A 26,915-nucleotide genomic window follows, 5' to 3' on the forward strand; every position below is an offset into this window, starting at 1 on the left:
CAGCAGAATGAAGAACCAGAGTCCGTCTTGGGGAAGGGGGTTATTCTATGTTATTCTACATGTTATCTGTTCCTTTATTGATTTGGTGTAAAATCAATCCGGTTTCTGTGCTGGGTGGATAAAATGGGGCGGGCGGGGGGCATTTTCTCTCTGGGCTTCCGAGAGCCACAGAGCCACCATTCTTACGGTCCGGTTCCTTGATTGCCGCACATAGGAGAAGAGGCAAGCGCTTTTACAAGTTGGTATAGTCGAGAGACAGAGAGAGACAGAGACAGAGAGAGACAGAGAGAGAGAGAGAGAGAGAGAGAGAGAGAGAGAGAGAGAGAGAGAGAGATTGATTCATCAAAAAGGAAGAAAGAAAGACTATCCCGGATAGTTTAATAGTAACAGGAACAAAGATGACGCGAACCCCATCAAATGAAACAATACTATTTTGATTCAATTGATCGCAAAGTGTCTTCAATTAATAACTTGGCACTTATTTAAAAGGTTTAACAGAGGTGAGACCGAAACATTTTGTACCGACAACACGTCATGAAATAACAGAATCTTCTTTTGTTTAAAATAACTTAATACACTAGAAAAAATATGGCAAATATAAATAATTTTGTTTTCATGGAGAACAAATAGTTACAAAGCTCAACCGCATACCAAAGTTCAGCTAAAAGAGCTTTTCCTCGTTCTTGTATAAGGGATTTAAAAAAAACCCAAAAACTAAGGAGGCTTTTTTTAGAGAGTTGGGATACAGATTGCTTAGTCCAGGGTATCCCAGTTTAAATAGCTACATGAATTGAGACAAACAAAAATATTACTTGAATATACACCCTTGTGAGATAAAATGCAAATGTTGAAAGTCAACTATCAGTTCACACGTTATAGCCAAAATAAACTTTGTTCGTGTTTATCAACATATTTTACACAAACTTAGTGCCTGTATCTATCTGGGTGTTGTTTAAAGTGAGTGTGATGGGACAGAGAGGGGGGAATAAAGCACGGTCCTCAAATAGGACTTTAGGAAATCTGCAAGAGGGAATACAAGAAAAGGGGGAGGAGAGGGGACTTAACACTGAGCGCCCACTATGTATCAGGCACCACGTGAGGCGCTGTACCTTCACCGTTCCATTTCTCTTTTCTTTTTCCTTTTCTCACATTTTCTACCTGCCTCTGTTGTCTTGGGACAATCAGAGTGTAACTTTTTTGCCCTTCAGACTTTTTTCTTTTGTCCCCCAGGATTAAAGACGGGACAAAAATAAATATAGATATAAATATATATATATCAATTTCCAGATGCTTTGGGTATTGTTTTTATACTGAAAATGAAAATGGAGTTAAGTGCATGTGAGTAAAGCGGGGGAGGGGGGAGACACCATCAATGGAATACAAGTAACATGCAAACCGGAATTTACTGTCAGCAGTCTGGACAGTTCTGCCATAATAATTTTCTCAGAGAAATCATCGTCTGTGGTATCATTTTTGTATTAATATTTTTTCTCTCCTCGTTTTTATACTGTCTTCCCTCTTCTTGCTCTTCCATACTGGTGGTTTTTAACTCAAAGCACCTGATTCAACGTAAAAGGAGGCCCGCCTCTCTTATCAAATTTCTTGTATTAAAGTGAACTTCGCAGAAAAAGGTCAGTTTCAAAACCTGTGAACTTCCCAGCTGCGTACATTTTTTTCATCTTAATTCTTTAAATAAGTATCTCTTCCTTCTGTTTTGCCTTCTTAGCCCATTTTAAAAAACATACACTTTAAGTTGGTAACTCCCCCCCCCCCACCGCCGCCCCAATTCTCTCGAGATTCGTCCAGGTTCTTTTTCCATATTATTTAATGTACAAAATACTTAAAATTTTTTTTCTTTTTTGTTCCTTGGTTCTCTCTCCGATTTCAGCTTCTGACGAATAGCATAAGTTCCCTTTCTCTATTTATCTCTGGTTTGTCTTTTCTACTTTTTTTCCCCTCTTTTATTAACAGGATTTTTATTTCTACGCAAGAGTCCATCGTCGCAGTTTTGCCGTGAGCCACACACTCCGCTGTCCCAGCACTCCCTTGTCCAGTCTCTCTCCAGACCTCCCAAACCCAGCCCTACAAAGCCAAATTCTAGGCCCTAGGGTAGGTGAATGGTCAGGAGCCACGGAGCTGGTGCCCCTCTTGGGATCCCAGGTCACTCCCTCCGAGTCCGGGATGCGGAATGGGGCAAGGGGCGATCAGCGGGTGGAAAGAGGCTCGGCTCCCGAGGTCCGGAGCAGGTAACGGAGAAGCAGCGGGGCTCGGAGGGCGTGCAGGCTGCGCGCCGCGCTGCAGGCGCGACGTTGGCGCTGGCGTTGGCGTTGGCGTCACAGACCCAGGGCGGCCGCGTGCTTTTTGGCTTTCAGTCTGAGATCCGCGATGCTGGAGTTCTTGCTGGTAGTCTTGGCGGCAGCTGCGGCGGCCACGACGGAGGCGGCAGAAGCTGAGTCCGCGGCCAGCGTGGCGAGCGGCAGTCCGAAGGGAGGCGCGGGGAACATCATGTAGGGCGCGTGCGCGGCCAGGTGCGGGTGCAGGTGGTGGTGCGCGTGCGCCACGGCGCTGTCCAGCTGCAGCTGCGCCTGAACCTGAAAGGACAAGGGCGTCACGTTGCAATGACTATCCTAGGGTGACAACAGAATAGAAACAGAGCATTAACGGCGTCCAGCTTAGCTCGGGTAAGGCTGGGGCAGGGGACGGGAAAGGGGCATTTGGCTGACCTTATCAGTCTGTTACTGAATCTGGGGCGCCACAGGGATATTCCAATGACCCTGAGTCTCTGCAACTAGCTCAGTGTGGCCTATCCCCTTGAGTCCCAGGGACTCCCGTCTGCAGGAATTGTGGCCGCCCCCTCGGGAGCTGGGTCCGTCAGAAGGCGACATTACTCTTGTGCTAATACATCACCCTCCTGAAAATAACAATGTATATTGGACAGACGACGGGATGAGGGTCATTACCCTCCTCTTTTGATGCTGTCATACACCTTTTACGCTGCTACTAAAACACTGAAGTACCATTAAGCAAATTACAAAACTTTTTAAATGTCACCTAGGGAAGTTGTTGCATCTTCATCACAACTGGCACAATTGTTAGTACTTCTAACATTTACTGCTATAAAAATTACCTTGGGATCTTGTTAAAAAGTGGATTCTGATTCAGAAGGTCTAGTGTAGGGCCAGAGATTCTGCATTTCTAACAATCTCCCAGCTGATGCTGATGCTGCAGACTAGGAGATCACCTTCTGAGTAGTAAGGTCTCCTTTTAAGATTCCTCTCTCTCTCCAGTCATTCTCTCTTGCTTCAGAAGCCTAGCATCAGGATACCAGAATCCAGTGGTGCCAGGAGAGCTAAGATCTGCCTAATACTAACCCTCAATACACAGGTGCAGCCAGGTGTCTCCCCTGACCAGGACTGGCATCTCAGAGTTAATTCATGACTTCACAGTCCTATGGAGCAGGAGCCTGGCCATGGGGATGGTCAGGCACTGGTTGGGAAAGGATTGCACCCTTAGTCTTGGAGAATGGGGAGTTCAGAGCACTGGGATTTCCCAGGATTAAATCATTGCTGCAGGCTGTACTTTAAAAATATAGTCTTAAAGGTTTCTGTATGGCTAAGAAATGGATTGCAGCCGCAAGGTGTCCCTGGGAAGACCAGTGCTTCCCTCTCTACTAGATATGAAGCTTTGCAGCTTTAAAAAATCAAGTCTGAGCTGGGAGTGTATTTATTTATTTGTTTGTTTGTTTATCTTCGGTCAGAGACATTTAATGTGAATAAGAGATAGAAAACACCTAGAAAAATATTTAGAGAGTTGCCTTAGAAACACCTTAGGACTAACCTCTGTACTGGATCTGACAAAATCTTAATCAGAAGGCTTTTCCTTCCTCTCCCCAAGTGCAATCTTTAGCGCATTTTTAAAGGACCCGTTGCTGCCCTCAGGCCTCTGTGGGTTTCCCATGAGGACAGAAAGGACTAGGCATGTAGGCCCCTGACACTGTATAGGTTTTTAAAGGGGAGTAGGCCCACTATATCATCTGAAAATTGATCCTCTACCTGTATAGACACCTATATGGGGGCTTAGAGACAGGGATGTTCAACAATTCAAGCAAATATCCAGGTCTTTTCACAGTTAAAAACAGGTTGAAACTGGGCTGTACTTGCCTGCTGAAATGGCATCCTTAAAGCACCTACATTGACGTACGGTGCTACTCTACAAGCTTCAAATTGGCTGGCAGCCCCTATGAGGACGCCTGCAAAAAATGGGGGAACAAAACACAATAAAGTGAGATTAACATGTCCAGCATTGTTTTCCAAGGTTCCAAATGGAACCAAGATAGAACTACTTCCTTTGGAATTGTACATTTATCTTCCTAAACTGCTGCTAAAATGAAAAGCAATGTAATTTACTCCCAAAGTTTAGGACTCTCATTAACTGCCTTTGGAGCAGATTTTTAAATAAGGACCATAGTTATCTTTGACAAGGTTCTTTTCTGTCTTCATAATAACAACATCGCCTAATACTCTTTTTACTTAGAGTATCAAATGTTCTTTGTCTGAGAAGCATACCTTTATGCAGTTGATTTTCTTGTTTTCTACATTTAGCTCTTCGATTTTGAAACCAAACCTACAAAGTGGAGGAAAAAATAAAACCTAGATGTTATGACTCAGAGTAATGTTATAGGCAAGGATTGGGAGATATAGCAAGCAATCTTTGAATTATATACAAGAATCTTAATTTCCAAAGTTAAAAACATAAATAAATGACATAAATAGAAAGATTTCATATACTTTTGCGCGATAAGTTGTTTCTTGATAAACTACTGTAGTCCCGGTTTCATGTTTCCACAGTTAGAATCCCCAAGGCCTAAAACTCGCCCTGATACCTGATACTAAAGTGATAATGGGTTTAGATGTTTGCCCAGTAAGACCTGAGAAGAAAATGCTCATTAATAGCCTGTAATATTAATTAGTTTCATCTTCAAGAAAAACCAAACACCAAAGCAAATAGTGACTCTGTTTTCTGTTTTTTTTTTCCTGGGGGTGGGGGGGATAAGAGTGGGGGAAGAGGTAATTAGTGTCATAAAAGCCTCTCTACAAAGAAGTTTAGAATTTCTCTGTTCCTCTATGCAGCAGAGTGTAACATGGTAGCAGAATAATTGTGCCATTATCATGATAATCTAATTTGCTTCTATAGAAAAAGCCACTGAGTATAGTTAGGGTAGTAGAGAAGTGTCCAGACGATAGATCAAAATTTAAATAAAGTATGAAAAAATAAATACCAGCAATGAAGTTCACTTATTATGAGAAAAAAAGAAGAACATTCTGTGAAATGGGAGTGGGGTATGAATCAAGTAACTGCTGGATACTATCTTCTCCCAGATATTACCTTCTTGGATAAACTTGCCAACTTTTAGAGGCAGTATGGCAGATTTTAAGAAATTCAAATAAAGCTTGCTTTTATACTCCAATAATATAGCATTATGTTCCAATAACACAGCATATTGACTGATTCATAAATTAATGTTAAAAAACATAAAAGTAAAATATTGCTTCAGAGCTTTCTTCTTGTTTTTGAAAGCAAGTGTCACAGTCAATGGAAATCTTCAAAAATTCCCCTGCCATTTAGTGTAGTAGAAGGGTAGATTTCATGCCAGGGTGGCACCCTTTGTGTACCTCACATGGCCTGAGGCTTTTGCCTCTTTTTTCCCCTAGAAGAGTTGGAGCTGATACACTAATGCTCACAACTGTAATAATTATCATCATGTCTTTAAGGGGTTGCTAAGCCTCTAGAGATCTCAGTGCACAGAGCAAAGTAGGAGAGGCTTAAAAAGGAAGGCTCTGCTGTTGATGCTGTGATGACCAAGGCAGCCTATTATTACTTTTCCCCTTTAAAGTGACTGCTCTGTTTTTGTCCTGATCCTATTACAAGATGCGGGGAAGCCCCATAAGAATTGCATAGTTCGCTGCAGATGGTGGTCTCTAGCCCAGAGACCTAGGGAGTATCTGTTACAGTGATACTTTGTAACAGCTGCAGATGTTCAGGCCTAAAACTGCTCCATGTGTTCAAACAAATAATGACTATCATTTTCTCCTATTTTATTATTTGAGTGGAAATACAACCTGAAACATTTAAATTCGTTTTCCATAAAACTAAAAGGATATGTATGCATGTATGTATGTAATTTTTTTTCCCCTTAAGCACTCATGAAGCCTACTTTTCCCATTACATTCACCGCCACAACCGGTAAAGAAAATCTGCTCCAATGCTAACTCCATTTAGTGTGGCACTTGCTGGGGTCAGATTTTGGAAATGTCGATATTAAGATATGTGGATTGTTTTAAAATCAAGTTTCTGTAGGTTCAGGTTCACTTCCCTGGTTAAGTGAGAGAACAAAGAGTGACCAAACGCATTTATTTCTCTGCTATTTCACACACAGTTTGAGATCGACCGCTAACGGCAGACTGTAAATTTGTGCACTTAACAGTTGCTAATTTTCTTTATAGTCTGTACATCTATAAACCTAATTGGCATATCCGCTTGGCAAACCTAGATCCCAGAGCAGACCCTCAAGGAAACCCAACTCCGCCGAACAAAATATTCGTTGTAACTTTTAAGGCATCCAGAAGATAAAACGTTTTCTGTGGGATTTTTTTAAGGCTTATAAAAGTAGGCCCATTAGGATTAAACCACATTAAAGGCATCGAGAGGCGAGGGTCGGGGGTGTGGTTTATAGAAACTCTGGGAGCAAGCCCAGCACAGCTTTCTTCTGCTGGGAACATATGTTGGGATGGGGCGGGGCGGTGGGGGGAGCACAGGAAGGCTTTAAGACCAAGATCTACTTTGGAAAATAAGACCTCTAGCAGAGACGTCGCTTCCCTTCTCACCTCACTCCAGACATTTGGACCCACACCCTCGTCGTGTGTACCCCAGGCGACTCTCCAACCCCAGGCATGCCCCTCCTCTGCTCCCCGCGACCTCCTCACAGGCGGGTACCTGCACTCGGGCCTCGGACAGCCCCAGCCGTTGGCTCAGTTCTTCACGCATAAAGGCGTCCGGGTAGTGAGTCTCGTCAAAAAGCCTCTCCAGCTCGTTGAGTTGTTCCAGGGTGAAATTGGTCCGACTTCGCCTCTGCTTGATTTTGGTCTGGCCTTCGTCCTCCATCCCTTTCGCATCCTCTTTGCGATCCTTCGGCTCCGGGGACACTGGAGGGGGCACCACGAACAGAACCGCACACATACGTCCACGCGCACACACAGCAACACACACACACACACACACACACACACACAGACAAAAACAACACAGCAAATGCCATTACCAGATCTGTCTCCAGAAGGATGGAGGATCCTGCCCCCTCCCGGAGTTCCTGTCCAGTTCCTCACCCGGCTGCGAGGAAGAGGATCCTGGAGACGCGAAAAGATCAACTCTGGGCGGCTGCCCGCGGGCAAGGTGGGCATTCACCCACGCATCCCTTTTGCAACTGTGGCCTCAGCTCACCTCCTCACTATTCAGCCCACAGTCCCCTGCCCTCCCCCGAGAACACCAAATCAATTCCACTAACCCTCTCTTGCATTCACTCTCTCCCACTCGCGCACAAAAATCAAAAGAGCCGCACCGGGCGGGTCACAGAACGAGATGCCGGCAGGACAGCGCAGCGAGGCCACGGACTGGCCTCTTACACCGGCCATTCCCAGAGTGCTGGGCCGTTGTCAGGCCAGCAGTGGCCGCCGCCGGCTCTCTTGTCTCTCTCAAACTTGCTGGTCTAATTTGGGAACAATTGGGCTGAAGGGTCACAGCCGGAGGACAAGACCCCGGGGCCGCATGGCGGGAGCCACTTTCCCGGGCGCTCTCTGCGGACCCAGGGCTTGGACCAAATCCCGCGGACGGCCCACGGACAGTCAGGCAGTCCTTGTCCCCCCTGCTGAATCCCAGTCGCCTGAGCAGAGGCGCCCACGCCATGTTGGCGGCCTGTAGGGCTCGCTGCCCACACCCGGCTGGAAGGCCAGAGGTGGAAAACCAGCTTCGGGGAGCCAGCGAAACAGACCGTTGTCTCTTTCGCTCCTTTCTCCCTCCCCATTGGAAAGGCAGACGCGACCCTGAACGCTTAAACCCACAGAGATCAACAGGTTCAAGCGGAACATTCGGGATCCTCGGTTTCTATTGGTTGCTCAAAGCCTTTTCATGCATCCAGCAGCTCGGATGTTTAATAAAATATGCATTTTTCTGCTCTAGGTTTGCACACATCCGTTGCCACTTTCCTGTCCTTCCTTCTCCTCCCTTTAAAAACAGGAGCTCCACGAGTATGAGCATACAGGGACACTAGAGGGATGTGGAGATATATATATATATATATTTAGGCCAAGGGACCGTGATCAGGGGAGCCAGGATCAACATAAGCTGCCCTCTGGAACCTTCAACCTCTGCTCCTGAGTTGGAGACTTGGGTTTTTAAGGTGCAAAAGCTGAGTTTGGATAATCGAGGCTGTTTGCAGTTCTTCCCAGCCCAGAATCCCGATCAGCATGGGTGTTAAAAATCATTTCCAGAAGAGCCGGCCTGCAGACAAATTAATATTTGCCCTGAGCTTGGAAATCAACAATCCCAGGACTTCGTTTGCCCACGGTTCAGACCCTAACTTCATGGGGGGTGCCTGCTGGTGTACCCAGGGCCTCGAGCTGGGGACTCAGGCCCCGGAGGGTGCACTGGACCACCTGACAGTTATGCTACCACTTTCCAAATTTAGGAGTACTTGGTACCCCGTCTGGGAGAAGAACCTCTAGAACTCAGCCCAGCTTGGCATTCTAGTTACCGTGATCTTAAGTGTTTCCCGCATATCTACTTCTCAAAGTTTGTGTTGTGGACGTTTGTCCTTCCTTAGGGAAGAAGTGGATACATTATAGCACAAACTGAAGCCAAGTTAATAGGAAAATATTTCCACAGATATTGCAATGAAATTTAAATATGAAAACACGTCTTTCAGATTCTGCCTTTGGCTTTGTTTATTTCATGCCATCCACAGTGGAAGCCTCTCAAACTTTTGGGGCTTCAAAGAGAAAGATGTCCACATTTACAGTTGATTAACAGACTTAATATAATCCCTATTTTGCCCCCAAATTTCCACTTATTGGCCTAAACAAGAACAGACTGTTATAAACGACTTAATTGCTTGCTTAAATATGTGATTCTAAGCATGCCACATATTTCCTTAATTGGAAAAATATGGCAGCACACCAGTTACTGCAGGCACCAAGTGCCAAATTAATTTTATTGTTGAACTCCTTTGAATTGGTACAGGACGCTCCACCATTTAGAAAAAGGCTTTTCCTAACGCTTTCCTGGCACCAAAGGATTATCCCACCACAAAATCAGAGTACTGGATGATGCGACGCAGTAAAATTTCGAAAAACAAACAAACAAAAAAGGAGCCTAACGCATCTCCCGAAAGAAACAGGTCACAGCCTGAACCTTAGCCTGCCTTGGTCTCATTCTACCTTCAGAGCTCAAAGAAAATGGGAAGTTTGGGGCCCTAAATTCCAGGCAGCCAGGGTCTTCGCGGAGTTAGCGGCGGCACGAAATCCGGGGCAACTCCAGGGTGAAATCCCAATCAATCTCTCTGTCTCTGTATCTCTGTCCCCTTTCTCTCTTTTTCTTTTTTTTCTCGGGCCTAGGAAAGGGGCTCCCGCAAACTCGGCGCTAGATGCTAACTGTAATCCCGCCGCCTGGCCCAGCTAGTGCCAGCACCCCCTTTCGCAGCCCGGCCCAGCGAACTTCCCCATCCGCCTGCGGGCCGTCTGGGCTGCGGGCCCATCCTCCCGTTGGTGAAAATGCGTTTCGGTGTAATGGGAGTAGCGGGAGCATCTGAGAAGGGCGCGCGCAAACCCCACACGCGCCCCCCCTCCCCGCACACACATTCGGACCCCACCCACGACCGTGCACACCATCGGACTCCCACCCCTCCATCCTCACTCCAGCTTCCAAAGCTGGGGTCCAAGAGCCCTCTCCGCGTCCCACCCCCCTCCACGCTGGGCCTTGGTGTCCTCTCCCGCCCGAAAGGAGTCAGGAAGGCGGGAAGGGGAACCGCGGCCGGGGGTCAGGCCGTTACCCTCGGTGAGCCGCGGGCTGCCCGGCTCCCTGCTTCTCTCGGCGGCGCCCATGTCCAGCTCCCGGACGGGAGAGCGCGCTCCTCCAGCTCCTCCGCCCGCTCCTCCTCCTCCTGCACCTCCTCCACCTCCTCCGCCTCCGCCTCCGCCTCCTCCTCCGCCGCCGCCGCCTCCGCCGGCCGCCCGGACTGCGGGACTGCTGCGGTCGTCACGGCCCGGCTCCGCGCAGCCGGTCGGCTCCTTGGCCCCGCGCAGCGGTCCGCTCTCCAGCACCTCCCGGTACGTGATAGCCTCCTTCTTCTCCTTCACTTTCTGGTCAAAAGACTTCGAGACGAACGCCGTAAGTTCTTCCATCGCCGCCAATGCCCGTCAGCCCCGCGCTCAACGTCTCCCAGCCGAGCCCAGCTCTTTTTTTCCTTCTTCTTTTTTTACTGCTCCAGCCCCCCCAATAATAACACATCAATGGGACAGGGGTGGGGGAGGAGTAGGAGGAGGAGGAAGAAGAAGAAAAAGAAGAGAAGAAAGAAGAAAGAGGAGAAGAAGTAGAAGGAGAAAAAGAAGTAAGAAGAGGAGGAGGTGAAGGAGGAGGAGGAAGAAGAGGAAGAGGGAAGGGGCGGGGGCCGCGGGAGGGAAATGGGAACTGATGCTTCCCCGCCGGAGCGCGCTTGTTCAATGTTAAGATCTTTGACAATTCTTCCTGCGGAGAGTTCAGATCTGATAGCAACGCAGCGCTTGAAGTCTCACTATTTATACTTCGCAAAGGCGGCCCCTTGTTCTGAGTAAATTACCTCCCCTTCGCAACTCGGAGGGAGACCCTTCCCGGGAAGCACCCGCGCCACTACCTGGGGGTGGGGGAGTGGGGGTTGGGAGGTGGGGGTGATAGGGAGAGAGAGAGGGAGGGAGGGAGGGGGAGGAGGAGGGAGAGAGAGAGAGAGGGAGAAAGAGAGAGAGAGAGAGAGAGAGAGAGAGAGAGAGAGAGAGAGAGAGAGAGATTGAGATTGATTAAGGCTGGAGTACAGGGGCTGGAGTGTGAGTGAGGACAGCGAAGGGGGACCAGAGGGAGTGGGAAGAAGAGGCAGACAGTCCAGGTTTTCAGATACCTCGGCCGCCTGCGCTCTTGGCCATTAATTCAGGATGACAAGAATCCATAATTAATTTAATTAGGCGTGGATTTTGCGTTGGTGTCACGGCTTACTTAAACACTAGGGAGCTGGACTTATTCCGCCGGGGCGTGGTCAAGAGGAAACTGACAAGTGCGCGACTCCTGGAGTCAGTAGGGTATCCCGACTTGGCATCCGACCCTATGTCCTCGCCGGGCGTCAGGGTGCAGCGCAACTGCTCGGCCCCGCATTGCTGCCCGGCAACCCTGCCCTGCATCAGGCGCCCGGGACCCCAGTTTTGTATCCTGACCCGGTATCCCGATCCTACATCCCTACTACCCCGACCCGAAACCTTGTAGCCTGGCATCGTGGCTTCACAACCCTGCCGAGTCAGGGTCCTTTCCAGTTTCTCAGGCGAGCGCAGCTCCTTTCAGGGGCTTCCGGGCCCGCGGACAGAGCTGAGCCTGGGTCTTCACCAAGCTCCCTGCCCCGGGGAGTTTGTAATTCACCCCATTATTCGCGTCCTGGAGACCGAGCCGACTCCTCTACGGACAAACCCTGCTCGAAGTGGCTGGTTTGTTTAACACATTTCCCGAGCAGCTGTTCCCTGACAGATTCCATTTTTAAGTGTTTCCTTAGCGCTTGGTCAAGGACAGTTTGACTTCGTTCCCTCTTTGAGGTCTCAGGACCCTCACCCTTCTCCCTTACTCTTTGCACCCGGACCCCTCCCACAATGAACTACAGAAACTCTTCTTTAGCATCCCGGGAAATATTCTAATTGATCTCCTAATTTTGAAAAGAAAATGATTATCCCTCTTTGAGTTTGAAAAAAAAATCGATGTTAAGTTTGTGGCCCATCTAATTTATGTACCGTGGATTATAAAAAAAAAAAAAACCTCGCCGGGAGAAAAGCACCCCCCCCCCCAGCTACGATTTAAAATATATTCCTGGACTATTTACATCGAAACTGTTATATGGAAGGACACATCTATTTGTCCGTATTGTGCAGCACAAAGCTTGCTGTGAGAATTGTGGCCGTATATATACCCCTCACATAAGAATATTTACATATGAAAAAATATTTACATATGGAAAGTTATATTTACCTGAGTGTGTAAACAAATATACCTCTTCAAGTGTGGCTTTGGGGACATTTTTGAGTAGTCTGAATATTAATGCAGTCTTTCTGATGTTAAAGGTAACTTGTTCGTTTTCTTGGATCTTATACTCTTTGTAAAAATAAAAGCAATTATAGAACTTTGATTCCCAAATCTTCCACCCATTGGTTAAGGCATTAACACAAAGTTAACAGATAATTTGAGAAGTTCCATCAAAGCAACTGAAACGTGGAAAAAGAGAACACAATTACAACTTAATACATTGTTTCTAGAATGTATGTAAATAGAAGCTATATGTAACTTTATGTCATACCACACTACTCAGATTAAAATATTCAGTTAGTGAACTTAATGAAGATGGAAATCACACTCTTTAGAATTGTTACTTTGCCTTTTTTCTCTTGAATTCTAAAGTTTATTTTCTTCTTAAAACATTTATTTCATTTATTGCTACTTTTAGGAAAAACAATTAAGATCTTTAAGTTTCCAGTATCAATAGCTTTCAGGTATCAGTAAATTACACGACTGTTTGCTTTTTATTACACTACAAGAGACTCAAAGTACTCACTTTTCAAAGGTATATGAATTTAGAAACATGATTTTACAGTTAGTCTTGGGTTACTATTTGTGACCACTTTACTCCTGATATTATTAGAGGGGAATAACCATAAAACTTTAATCCTTTATGAAAATCCGTTTTTAAGGTTATTTAGCAGAATGACAAATAATGGGATCAGCTAAATGGATGTGGTGCTCAAATAGCTCTCAAACTGAGGTGTTATTCATGTGTATTCACAAACAGCTCCAAAAACAGCCACTATTAAAAGTATGGTAAGGGATCAGGAGGCTCACCAGCTACTTTTTTTGCCCTTTCAAGCACATGACTTTTAAGTCTGAACTCAAAATCCATCTACTAAGCTTGAGGGAAAGATGAACACTTTAAAGTTAATTAGGGAAGGCTTGGATACAATAGTTGTATAATTCACACGAAATAGATTTTCCCATAGATTTTTCTGGCTTGTTGCTCTTAGTATATTTACAAATAGTGGCATTCCTATCAGATGGAGCTAAGAGAGATCTGTAGTGTCTAACCACGGATTCCTACTGGCCTAAGAAAAGTTTAGTTTAAAACCCCCCCACCAAACCCAGGTTTTGAAATCATATACTAATAAATGCTCACCAAGTTCTAATGATGTTTCTTTAAATAGCAAATATTTTCCAAGGACAAGACATTTCAAAATGAATTTCTGGTAAAAACAAACAAACGAACAAAAAAATTGAGAGTAAAGTTCAGTTGACAGCCTGCAGACAGATATACAGTTTCCAATAAAATTCAGGACCCCAAAGGTTCATTTCCACCGCCCACTCCCCCACCGGCTCTTGAATTATTTAAAATAAACATGTAGTGCTGTAGTTAAGCTTTAAAATGGTTCCTCAAAACAGGTTAGTTAAGGTACAGTCACTTATGAGAAATAAAATTGTGGAGGTGATTTTCTCCATCTCAAATGTCTGTGGAAAACTGTAGCTTGGGTATACAGCAGTCGTGAACGAGTTGGTTCTCACAGTCGACCCAAACCAAGGCCAACAATTTACCTCCTAATCGATGCTTACTTATAGTAAATAAGAAAAAAATGATGTTCATGTAAGGACATAAAGTCGTATGAGTTACAGAAAATGCTGAATTGCTTTCATTTGTATTGGTTTAAATAACAACAACAAAACCCCCTACACATTTAATTTATTTTCCAGAAGAAACCTCCTTTCCCTGCCTCGGGCAGTTTTCTTCCATTCCGCAACCAACCAGTTACTTTAACGTGAGAAAAAAATTTGCGCCCAACCTGTGCCTTCACCTTCAGGGCAGAAGAAACGCCGACTTTTAATGCATTTTTGCAAATAAATCATTACAATTTAATCACACACGACTCTGACGCTATACAGACACACTCCCATGATTTATTATTGTTGGGCCAGTTTCCTCCTCTCCCAGCGTGAGATAATCGATTTTGCTACGTGTGGTTGTCTATATAACTTCCTATAATGCAGATTGGTTTACTGATTATCTGTGACGATAACGACGGTTACTAAGGCAATAATACTTTTCAGTCCCCACCTTTATTGCTTTTTGGTAACAAGGAACTCAAATAATCAAGCAAGCAAAACCAACACCAAACAAAAAATTGGCGGCGTGACAATCTACTCCCTCGGCACTCCTAACGCCTGGCCGCCTCCATCGATGCACTCGAAAGCTCGGCTGACGCTGCCTGGCGGTGAAACCAGGAAGGCGGTGAGCTTAAACTGAAGTAAGTTCTGTGGACGCCGGCGGCGCCCAGATTTGAAGAAACGTTTCCAGATCTGCGGCGCTTGTAAGTCTACGGGAGGTGTAAGCCCGAAGGCCGGAATCCAGGTGATGCCTGCGTCCGGGGCCTGAGAGGCGGCGCCTGCAGCCGAGGGTTTCCGAGGCCCTACTCCGGCTTGAGGCGGCGCGGGCCTGGCGCAGTCTGTGTACGGGAGGCAGCGGCAGCGGCAGCTGCGGGGGGTGGTGGGTGGTGGGGGTGGTGGGGGTGCTGGCCCGGCGGCGTGCCGAGCGGCGCAGTGCGCAGGCGCCTCGCACCTGGAGGAGTCTGACCTTTGAGGACCAAGCTGGGGCCTTAGGGGGGTGGCAGCTATCGGGTGGTACGTTGTCGCAGGCCTCAGGCTAGGCCCCGAGTCTCGAGGTGGTGAGGGAGAGTTAGCCACCTGTTCTCCGCCTCCGTTCCTCAACACCTCTCGCACCCCTACCCACACTGCCAGTCCCTGATCCTTGATAACTGCTTTTGGGTTTCTGGGTTCGTCTTGTAAGGGGTGACCGGTGCTTCGTCACTAGCTATAGGTAGGGTGGAGCGTGAGGCAGGCTGCAACCTGGCGTACTCTGTCCCACCCACTCCGTTGTCTCTACTTTAAATCCGCCTCCCCTTCCAACTCCGCCCTCCCTCCCCCGCCCCTCCCCCACCGCCACTTCCTCCTCCCCCTCCCTCACACTCGCGCGCTGAGAGGAGAGAGAGTGCTGGGTGAAATACACTTTCCTTCCTTAACAGATAAATATACTCGCCTTAAACGCTCATCTGTTTTGACTTCAGGGCTTGTGGCCTTGTGGTCATAGCCCAAGAGCATATGGCTACCCTTAAACTGTTTCCCTTGATGAGAGGTTATAATGCACTGTTATACGTGTTGCCTGCTCTTGATTTTAGGTTATCCTTAATTTCTCTTTTAGAGGTTGTATATCTTTAAATGCACAGTGGAGGCCAATTTATTTTTCTTTTTTGCATTTTCAGAATTAGCAGTAACATTTGTATTTCAACTAACTAGGTACTAGGTAGTTAAATAAATTAAAATGTCTCGTGTTGTCACAAAAAAGTATTCAAGTTGTCATCTTTGGACTTAACCATAAAAGCTCTAAGTGAAGGAGGTACACAGAGTTTTCAGGTTTAAGGATTGGAGCAGATATGACAGGTGCAACCCTGTGAGGAAACTGGGTATCCTTTGAGAGCCCCTTTAGCCCTAGGGTCTATAAATATTCACTTTATTTGCAGACACAGGAGATTTCCTGCTAAGTGATAGCACTTTATTACTGTATGTTCTTCAATAAGAGGGCTAAAAATGTTTGAAACTGAAAAAGATAAAGGCAGCTGGCACCTGTTCATTGGCCTTACCAACTTGACTAGTCTCAGCAGAGTTGTTATGAGTTGGAATACTTGTGTAATAAGATTGTTGTATTAGATGTATAGGTATATTTTCTGCCTTCATTTTCACACCAGTGGGAGGAAATTCGTATGACTGATAATGTTTTTTTAAAAAAGATGCTAGTCTGCATATTTTTAGTTCTGCTGGGAGGAGTGTTTTGATAATTCTGTATCTCTTGAGTTTTGCTTTATTTTGCTCATTAAGCTAGAATTTTACCTTAGTTCTTTTATTGCCTTGGGTGGTTCTCTGCTTGTTTGTGGATTTCTTCCTATGCTAAACGTGTTAACCCCGTTTTTACTTTTCTCTATCTCTTTGAGGTGGAATTCCCATTGAAATGACTGTTCCTCCCCCCTCCCCTTTGGTCATGTGTCCAAGATCAAAAAGATTATAGTTTGATATACTGTGAATGAGTAGTGGTGAAATAATTATAAACTGTCATGTCCTTTAGGAATCTTTGTTCTCTCTTAACTGCCTGCTTTCTGAAAAAGATAACTGCTTATTCTACCTTTATTGATTACCAGACAAAGGAACTACTTATGTATGCTTTTAAGCTCTCTTTTGACTGAACACATTTTGGCTCTACATCTTCAATCGGTCACCTAAACTTTACAGTAAGATGTTTTTGTAAATTGATGTCCTACTGTAGTCATTATGTCATGGCTTCAGTTCTATAATGGGAGTAGTTGGATATGGTTTGAAACCATGAGACTACAACCAGGAAGTAATAGAGGCTAGAGTGAGAACAGAAAACTGAGAGCCTTAGGAGATGTGTCCTTGTGTTGCCTTTTCTGCTTACAGATAGATTGAAAAATTGTTAAGTTCTGGGATTCCTAAAAATCTGTGCTCAATTCATCATTTCTCTTATCGGAAAGAGCTATTAATGGGTCTTTCCATGTGTTATACCTTACCAATGGAGTTAAATATAAACAGTTCTTCCTTACTAGGAGTGTGTGATATAAATTGACCACCATGACTTGAATGAGCAAATATATTCAATTATATGCTAGAGACATTATGGAAATCCAGAGGTAAGTATGAATCTAGGGAATTCAGTACTGTCATGGATAGAGAAGACAGTTTTTGGATCTACCTCTGATTTGTTCTTAGTGTTCACTTTCTTTTCTGAATAAATATTTGAAGTTAACTATAATAAAGAAATGCAGTGGCTTTTTGCTTTCTCTTATTGAGATTAATTATACTTCAGCATGATTTTTTGAAATATAAATGTGTTACTTGAAAAAATATTTATAGATTTATGACAGTGATTTTTTAACTTTTTTCACCCAGTTGCTTTAAGGAAGGATTTTATATCTTCCATTAACTTTTATGAGTTAATGTAACCATTCTTCTAATATGGATGAATTACGTTATTTGAAATTAAAACATAGAAAAAATTTACACCCATCTCTCAATCTCTTTTTTGGTCACCAACAAGGTACATAATTAGATGTATGTCCTTTTCTTTTTTTCCTACTTCTTTATGCCTTCTATAGGGACTTAATAAACTGGACAAAAATGGAGAATGGAAATGACTGTGGGTACCTTAGAGTAGTGGGTCTCACAGTTTTTAATTTTAGGATCACTTTAGATTCTTAAAAGTTATTGAGAACCCTATGAACTTTAAAAAAAAATTATTTATTTGTTTATTTACTTTGGCTGCACCAGGTCTTAGTTGTGGCATGTGGGATCTTTAGTTGTGGCATGCATGCGAGCGAGATCTAGTTTCCTGAACAGGGATCCAGCCTGGGCCCCCTGCATTGGGAGTGGGGAGTCTTATCCACTGGACCACCAGGGAAGTCCTGAGGACCCTACAAACTTTTATCTACATGGGCTATATCTAGAAATATTGCCTTACTAGTAATTAAGCCAGAAAAATTCGAAATATTTATTAATCTACTTAAAAATAACAATAATAAATCCATTACTTGGTAACATAGCATATTTGATATGAAAAATAGCTATATTTTCCAAAACAAAACAAACTTAGTGAGAAAAGTGGCATTATTTTTCATTTTTGCAAATCTCTACTATCTGGCTTAATAGAAGACAGTTGGATTCTTATATCTGCTTCTGCATTCAGTCTATTGTGATGAGTTTTTTGGATGAAGTATATGAAGAAAATCTGGATTCACACAGATATGGTGTTGGAAAAAGTAGTATTTTAATAGCCTTTTCAGATAATTACTTCTTTAATACTACTCCAGAACTTGGCAAGTAGTTTCTTAAAGGTTGGTTGCAATGTGTTATTTGAAACTATATCAATGACCTTTTCATGCTTACATTAAAATCTATTGGTCTGGGCTTCCCTGGTGGTGCAGTGGTTGAGAGTCCACCTGCCGATGCAGGGGACACGGGTTCATGCCCCGGTCCCAGAAGATCCCACATGCCGCGGAGCGGCTGGGCCTGTGAGCCATGGCCTCTGAGCCTGCACGTCCGGAGCCTGTGCTCCCCAAAGGGAGAGGCCACAACAGTGAGAGGCCCGCGTACTGCAAAAAAAAAAAAAATTCTATTGGTCTTTCTGGCACTGTGAATGGATTTTTTACTCATATATGATTCTGTGACATCATGCATTGGTCTGTTGGAAAATACTGGTTCACTGAGTTATGCATATCTTCCAGATATTGACACCTTTCATTATATAATATTTAAAAAATTCCCATATGTTAATATCACCATTGATATCATCAGAGGCATCTTTAAGTGCTGAGAAGCTGTCAATCTCATGGTGACAAATACATGTTATCCAACATTTTGATTTTTGCTTGAGAGCTCAAATTTTATCATTGGCAGCAAATTGACACTCCTTGAAGTGAAAGACTCCCTTAATTCATTTTTGAGAAAATGTCTGTCAAATACCCAAGTCTGAATAATCATAGTCAGTTCTTTAAAATAAATAGTGTTTCAGGATAAAAGCAGCTAGTTCAACTTGTAATTCAGCTGCACAAATACTTTTCTCAAGGTAACCATCGTTCTTCAGAATGCAGCAGCAGTTATGTGTATTTCCTAATTCATCACACAGAATATTAAGATGTGCTCTCAAGGGTTGAAATTTAATAAAATTAATGACTTTTACTGCTTTATCAAGGACATTCCTAAGTGAAACTGCCTTTTTTTTTTTTTTTTTTAAATAAACTGTGTGTTGCAGTGAAGAATTCAATGACTGCTAGTACCATTTGGCCCCATTGCCTTGATTCCCATTAAAGCACCAGCAATTTTGCCTACCATTGCTTCTACGTTATCAGTGCAAAAGTCAAAACAGTGAAAAAGGTAAATCATGTTTTAGTATTATAATAAAAATAGTTTAGACTTGTTGGATCCTCTGAGGTCTTAGGGACCCCCGGGGTCTAGGGAACCACTTTGAGAACTGCTGTTAAACTGGAATGTAAGCTCCTTGAGGGCAAGGATTTTTCTCTCTTGTTCATTTATGTATCCCTTGTGCCTGGGCCTGCTGTCATCCTGGAACTTTTTAACCTATCTCAAGTGTTAGACCACTTGTTTTCTGAATCTGGGTCATCTTTGTTCACTCTCTCCTTTTGGTAGAGCACATCCTTCAGTACCTTCCTAAAAAAGGGTGAGTGTGAGGTGTAATTTTGAGCCTTTGCATATCAGAAAATGTCTTTATTTTGATCTCGTATTAGATCTATGATAGGGCTGAATATAGATTGTAGTTTGAAAATAATTTTCACTTAGAATTTTGAAGGCAAGTCACCATGGTTTGCTGTGTTGCTGCTGAGAAGCCCTGTGCCTTTTATTGTGATTCCCCATTTTTTTATCTTTAGAAGTTTAGGATCTGCTTTGTATTCCTCATTTCTAAAGTTTTATGAGGTATGTCTGGTATAAGTCTTTAAATTCATTGTCCCAGGGATTTAGGGCAATTCATATCTTTCAATTCTGGAAATTTTAAAAATTATTCATTGGATGTTTTTCTTTATCTCTTTTCTATGCTTTGTTTCTTTCTGGAATACGTATCAATTGGATATTGGACTTCCTGGATTGATCCTCTTTTACCTTCTGTTTTTTATCTTTTTATTTTTTTACTTTTCATGAGTGCTTTGATAGTATCTTCTAAGCCTATTGAATTTCTTAGAAATTATCATTTGTTTAAATTTTAAGCTTTCTCTCCTGTTTATGGGTGTTCCTCCTATTGTTTGCTGGATCATCTCATATATTTCTGAGGATATTAACTGATTTTTAAAAAAATTTCTGGCATGTTCCTGGTTTACTATGAGTTGCTTTTTTTTTTTTTTCTGTTTGGCTTCTGTCTCTCATGATGAAGTCTTTCATCACATGATTGATTTTCCTTTGTTGTATAATTACTAAAAAGTTAACAAAAAAGTTTGTAGAAAGAAAGTTTACAGTGGGGAATTCCCTGGTGGTCCAGTGGTTAGGACTTCTTACTCTCACTGCCAGGTGCCTGGGTTCAATCCCTAGTCGGGGAACTAAGATCCCACAAGCTGCATGGCGCGGCCAAGAAAAAAGAAAAAGTTTACTGTGTTCAAGGTTTGGGCTTGGTTATAATACTTGCATAATACTTATATATCTTCTTCCAGGTACTGTTTAGTTTTTGGAGAAAAGAATCCTCTATCTGAATTCTTGGATCCAAGCACACACAAGGCTACAGTATTTACTGTTAGATTGTAGACTTTCACTTAATCCCTTTAACTTTTAGTTGAGCATCTCTCTGCCCTTTTTTACTGTGCCCCTGGACCTGGTGCTTCACTGTTTCATCATTTTTCCAAAATGAACCACCTCTTCTGCTGGGATTGGGGAATAGTAGTCACTTATCTGGGTTGGATGGCAGAGGGGACCTAGGAGATTACTTTTTTTACAGGCTTTCATCCAATTCCCTTGTTTTTTAGTTCTGCCTCATTGTGCCTGCTATGGTATCTGGTGTCTCGAATTCCTGATCCTTTCTGATTTTTGCTATGTGAATTGGCTTTTCTCCTGTTGGAATTCTCTGCAGTTGCTTGATGTTCAGCTTTCTTAGCTCTAAATCCTGCATCTGTTTTTCATTTGCTAAAAATTTGTTGACATATCTTGTCTACTGTTCGTGTTGTTTTCTCCTCTGGTCTCTTTATCCTTGTGCATTTATGCTTTTTTATCTTTTACTCTAATTTTAGTATTTGTTAAACCAGATAATAAATAAAAACTCATCTTAATTTATATGGTTATTTGCGGGTAAAGAAAATTCTTAACTGTTTAAAGGTGAAACCAAGAAAGGAAGAAAGAGACAGGAAATGAGAACAGTTAGATGATCACTATTACTCAATTATGTACAAATTTCTTAATGAAAATACAGACACACAGAGATATGTGGTTACATATGGTATATAATAGATATATGGATATAAATATGTAAATGGATATTATATACACACATTTAAATATATATATGTATATATGTACATATATACTATATGTATATGTAGGATTTCCTAATCATAGTATTTTGAAAGCTGGAAAGGATCATGGTGATCTTATATGCAGTACAGTTTTGTTTTCAATGAGGAAACTGGCTTAGATATGCTAGTGATTTACTCAATATTTCAAAACCAAGTTTTCCCATTGTTTTGTTGAACTGTGAAATGTTAGAAATGTGAACAACTTTGAGGTTCAGAACTATATTTAAAGTCTAATTCTGGCTCCAGGTAAATAGCTTTAAGTCTTGAATTGAGTTATAATAGTGATTTTTCAACTTGTATTGCATTAGAGTCAGGGAGGGGATGGCTCATCTGGTTCTGAAAGCAAAGTTGTAATGTAATGTATTGCTTTCTTTAGAGTAATGATATTTAAGTTAATTTGAGTAAATATTAGAGGAAAGTGTGAGATTTTTGTTTATTTGATCCATGAACTATTTATCCTATTATATAAGATGAATCTTGCTTTTATGTGACATTGAAAGGTAGCTAATACTTATTTTAGTAAAAAAATAAAATTGCGTATGAGAATCTAACTTAAAAGTAAGACAAGTAAGCTTCTTATAAGCTAAGTTACTGCCTAAATATAAAAACCTTATATTCTATTTCTGTAATTTTTTTCTTTTGTATACTAAATATACAAATATACCATAGCCATATAGAATATAATTAAAAAAGAGAAAATTTACCCAGTTTCCTCACTTAAATATCAGTTGTCTTCATTTTTGCTCTTACTTATTTATACATAGTTTCTTAAATTTAGTCTCTGTACATGCAGTTTTAAATAACGCTATAATGCATATCTTCATGAATATATCTTTTAAGAAAAACTTTCCAGATATATTCCTAGAAATAGGATTGCTTTGTCAGAAAAGTAGCAACATTTTTATGACTCTTTATTTAAATTGCTTAATTGCTTTCTGGAAGGATTATATCACCACTTTATATAGATATTAGTAGTGTAAAGAGTTGACTTCATTTTTGGTACTTTAGTTAACAATACTGCATCAACTTTGGTACATTATTTAACATTTCCTCCCTCAAATTTTACAAGTGACGTGGTGAGGGTGTATTGATTCAGTTTTTTTTTTTTTTTATAAATTATTTATTTATTTATTTATTTATGGCTGTGTTGGGTCTTCGTTTCTGTGCGAGGGCTTTCTCTAGTTGTGGCAAGCGGGGGCCACCCTTCATCGCGGTGCGCGGGCCTCTCACTATCGCGGCCTCTCTTGTTGCAGAGCACAGGCTCCAGACGCGCAGGCTCAGTAATTGTGGCTCACGGGCCCAGTTGCTCCACGGCATGTGGGATCCTCCCAGACCAGGGCCCGAACCCGTGTCCCCTGCATTGGCAGGCAGACTCTAAACCACTGCGCCACCAGGGAAGCCCCAGTTTGGTTTTTTAAAAAATTTATTTAACTTTTATTTATTTATCTTTGGCTGCGTTAGGTCTTTGTTGCTGTGCGTGGGCTTTCTATCGTTGCAGCAAGTGAGGGCTACTCTTTGTTGCGGTGCGCAGGCTTCTCATTGCAGTGGCTTCTTCTGTTGTGGAGCATGGGCTCTAGGTGCGCAGACTTCAGTAGTTGTGGCGTGTGGGCTCAGTAGTTGTGGCTCACGGGCTCTAGAGCGCAGGCTTAGTAGTTTTGGTGCACGGGCTTAGTTGCTCTGTCGCGTGAGGGATCTTTCCAGACCAGGGCTCAAACCCATGTCCCCTGCATTGGCAGGCAGATTCTTAACCACTGCACCACCAGGGAAGTCCCAGTTTGTACATTGTTGATGGTTAATGAGGTCTTCTTTTAAAAAAATATATTTATTTATTTGGTTGCGCCAGTCTTAGTTGTGGGAGGCAGGCTCCTTAGTTGTGGCAGGCGAACTCCTTAGTTGCGGCTCACGGGCTCCTTAGTTGTGGCATGCTGATTCTTAGTTGTGGCATTCTAATTCTTAGTTGCAGCATGCATGTGGGATCTAGTTCCTGGACGAGGGATTGAACCTGGGCCCCCTGAATTGGTAGCGTGGAGTCTTAACCACTGTGCCACCAGCGAAGTCCTCCAGTGAGGTCTTATCCATTTAAAATATTAGAATTTTCAGTTAGAAAAATGTAACTCTAAAAGATAGTAAAATATCTTTTATCTTTAGGGAAATATGAGAATATAGGTAGTTGATCCCTAAACCAAATATCATATAATTAACAATAAATGCAACTTAAATTATGAGGAAATTGTTATTAAGAACTGTCCTCAGGGCTGACTCTTTCTGGGAGACATTTGAAAAAATTTAGGACAAGTTTACATTGTTCATAAATTGTAAAAACAGTTAAATGATAGAGCTAAAAGACTGTACTAGAGCTGTTTCTCTTGTCTTGTTAAGAAGACTTGTACATTTAAAATTTTACTTTAAGTAAGACATTTTAAATTTTTTTTTTTTTTTTTTTTTGCGGTACGTGGTCCTCTCACTGTTGTGGCCTCTCCCGTTGCGGAACACAGGCTCCGGACGTGCAGGCTCAGTGGCCATGGCTCACAGGCCCAGCTGTTCCGTGGCATGTGGGATCTTCCCGGACCGGGGCACGAACCCGTGTCCCCTGTATCGGCAGGTGGACTCTCAACCACTGCGCCGCTAGGGATGCCCTTAAATTTTTACATAGTTAAAAAAATTACTGTATTGAATTTCATCCATTGTGCCATTATGTTAGAAATAATTTTCTTTGAATTTAAACCTGTAGAAATGGGACGCCGGTCATCTGACACTGAAGAAGAAAGCAGAAGCAAGAGAAAAAAGAAACACCGTAGACGGTCTTCTTCAAGTAGTTCTTCAGATAGTAGAACATATAGCCGAAAGAAAGGTGGAAGGAAATCAAGGTCAAAGTCAAGATCTTGGTCCAGAGATCTTCAGCCTCGCTCACATTCTTATGATAGAAGGTGATTTTCATAATTTTACTTACGTAGTAGTGAGAGTAACATTCTTTAGAGTTCGTATGTTTCTGTGCTTTTAATTTTTCTGGGTAAAACACTTTTCTTTTTGTAGTTATATATTTATGAGTCTCAATCCCCAAAGGGTTTTGTTTTGTTTTGTTTTCCCCCAGGCCCAGCGCATGAGTCTTCATCCTTTGTGTATTCTTTGTAGACGGGAAGATACAAACTGGTATAGTTCTCATACCATATTAGTATCTGATAATATTTGGGAGGCAAGTAATATTTGATTATATTTTATTTTAGACGCAGGCATCGATCGAGCAGTAGCTCTTCTTATGGCTCTAGAAGAAAACGAAGTCGAAGTCGTTCAAGGGGTCGAGGGAAATCCTATAGAGTTCAGAGGTCCAGGTCAAAAAGCAGAACAAGAAGGTATGCCATATCAGATATTTATTGCTTTGTAACACACTATCCCCAAATTTAGTGACTTAAAGCAGTAATCATTTTTTTTTTCATAATTTACAGTTTTGACTGAGCTTAGCTAGCAGTTCTTCTGCTAGTCTCATCTGGGGTCGCTTATGTGGTTCTAGTTATCTGATAGCTTGACTGAAACTGGATGGTCCAATGTGGTGTCATACAGTATCTGGCATTTGGTGCTGGCTATTGGCTGTTGGCTGGGGGGGTTCCTTAGTTTCCCTGTGGCTTCTCATCCTCCAGTAGGAATGGCTGGGCTTTTTCACATGATAGAGGAAGTATTTCAAGAAGAACAGAAGTTGCAAAATCTCTTAAGGTCTAGCCTCAGAAATAATCCAGTGTGTTATGGAGTGAATGTTTGTGTCCCCCCTAAATTCATATGTTGAAGTCCCAAGCCCCAGTGAAATTGTATTTGGAGATAGTGTCTTTATGGAGCTAATTAAAGTTAAATAAGGTCAAAAGGGTGAGGTCCTAATCCAATAAGGCTAGTGGCCTTATAAGAAGAGAGAGAGAGATCTTTCTCTCTCTTTGAGCACACACTCAGAGGAAAGGCCATGTGAGGACACATTGAAAAAGTTGCCATCTATAAACCAGGAAGAGAGCTCTTATCAGGAACCAGTCAGCTGGCATATTGATCTTTGACTTTACAACCTCTGTGAGAAATATGTTTCTGTTGTTTAAGCTGCCCAGTCTATGGTATTTTGTTATAGGAGCCTGAGCAGACGTGATGTCACTCCACCTGCATTTTCTGGCTGTGCTCAAGGTCGAATAATACAGAGCATAGCCTATCTGGAGAGAGTTGTCCGTTTTGGATAATGCTAGAAAATATGGTTGAATCGGATGGAGACCGTGGTATGGAGGCACTTGATAGAAGCAGGTATTCAGAAGTTATTGAAGGTTTTTGAGAAGAAGAGTGCTAGGATAAAAACAACATTTTAGGAAGATCAGTTTCTTTTCTCTGTTTAGTTTTTCATTCTATTAGGCTCTAGTTGTGGGGGTATATTAGCAGCCTGATTTTATTATCTGGGCATAAAATTCTATAAATCTCTCTGAATCTGAAGTTGGATAATAACAGTAAGTCCAAATGTTTAACTTTTCTGGCCTTGTATTATTTGGCCTCAGCCTCTTCTCCTTTGTACACACACAACATACACACAAGCCATTCTGTGTTACATGCCTTTTGTTCTCCATCTATGTCTCTGAGTTGCTAGCTTTGTTTCTTTGAGCATGCTCTTTCTTCCAGTTTCTTATATTATGTCTACTTTGAGAAGTTTTCCTACCCTTTAGTGTTCAGTTCTATTTAATCTCTAATTTTCTTCTTCCTTAAATCCTTTTTTGATTTTTACCTTTTCACTCCCAAGTCAAATTTAATCCATCCTTTCTCTGACCCACCATCACATTTGATTTCTGATTTGTAACAGTTACATTGTGAATATTATGTTTTTGTTATTCTCATATACAGTAAACTCTTGCAGGGCAATCTCTTGGTACCTAACATAATGCCTTGCTTGTAGAAGCTGATTACCAGAAAACAACTTCAGTTGAAAATTTCCTGTCAGTGAGAATAGAAATAATAATCCATGCTTTTGTATGGTCTTTTACATTTTGTAGAGTATTTTCATACACACTTTATCAGTCAATGACATTTTGATTAGGAAAATACAAGTCACTCAATTCCAAGCATCAAGGTTTTAAGATGGGGAATTAAAGGCTTATGTAACCTTTGGAGGGGCTCAGGGAATTAGGGAAGCTGTTACTGATTATTTTAGCCTAAGCGTGGAAGCTGCTTCTTTGCTTAGAAGTCACTGTAAATCTTAAGAACTCTGGGTTTGTAGCACCAAAGTGTGTGGTTCTCAAGAAACTACTTACCAGGAAGCTGCTTCTCTACCCAAGTATCTACCTATTACTTCCTCCAGAGGGGAATCTGGAGACGTTAATTTCTTCTCTTTTGCAGTGCAAGGAAGACTTTAAAAGGAATCGCAGTGGACATCTAGTCAGCAACAAATTATCCAACACACATGCATTTTACTAAATGTTTTGAGTTTTGTAACTGTCAGGCTGTCATGCAGGGTAATACCTTCATTTT

At 42.5% G+C, this 26,915-nt stretch overlaps 2 protein-coding genes across 3 annotated transcripts in view; one reads left to right on the forward strand and one right to left on the reverse strand.

Annotated features, from left to right (window-relative positions):
- Nucleotides 1–2,333: 2,333 nt before the first annotated feature.
- On the reverse strand, nt 2,334–10,451 carry SHOX2 (SHOX homeobox 2). 2 transcript variants are annotated; one of them, XM_065876510.1, is made up of 5 exons: nt 10,100–10,451; nt 6,994–7,202; nt 4,566–4,623; nt 4,161–4,249; nt 2,334–2,591 (listed from the first exon to the last, which is right to left on the reverse strand). In XM_065876510.1, exons 1-5 carry the CDS (start codon nt 10,449–10,451, stop codon nt 2,334–2,336), a joined length of 966 nt encoding a protein of 321 aa, XP_065732582.1. The 2 variants fall into 2 exon arrangements, with proteins under 2 accessions (XP_065732582.1, XP_065732581.1); XM_065876509.1 differs by having other exon boundaries at nt 2,334–2,627.
- A 4,135-nt stretch (nt 10,452–14,586) lies between these two features.
- RSRC1 (arginine and serine rich coiled-coil 1) overlaps nt 14,587–26,915 on the forward strand; it is a 450,887-nt gene continuing 438,558 nt past the window's right edge. Inside the window, exons 1-3 of the mRNA XM_065876774.1 lie at nt 14,587–14,719; nt 24,169–24,364; nt 24,662–24,787. Coding sequence (XP_065732846.1) covers nt 24,171–24,364; nt 24,662–24,787 — 320 coding nt within the window. The 5' untranslated portion in view covers nt 14,587–14,719; nt 24,169–24,170. The remainder of the gene's footprint in view (nt 14,720–24,168; nt 24,365–24,661; nt 24,788–26,915) is intronic.

This window comes from Phocoena phocoena, chromosome 4 (assembly GCF_963924675.1).
Source record: "Phocoena phocoena chromosome 4, mPhoPho1.1, whole genome shotgun sequence".
Taxonomy (NCBI): Eukaryota; Metazoa; Chordata; class Mammalia; order Artiodactyla; family Phocoenidae; genus Phocoena; species Phocoena phocoena.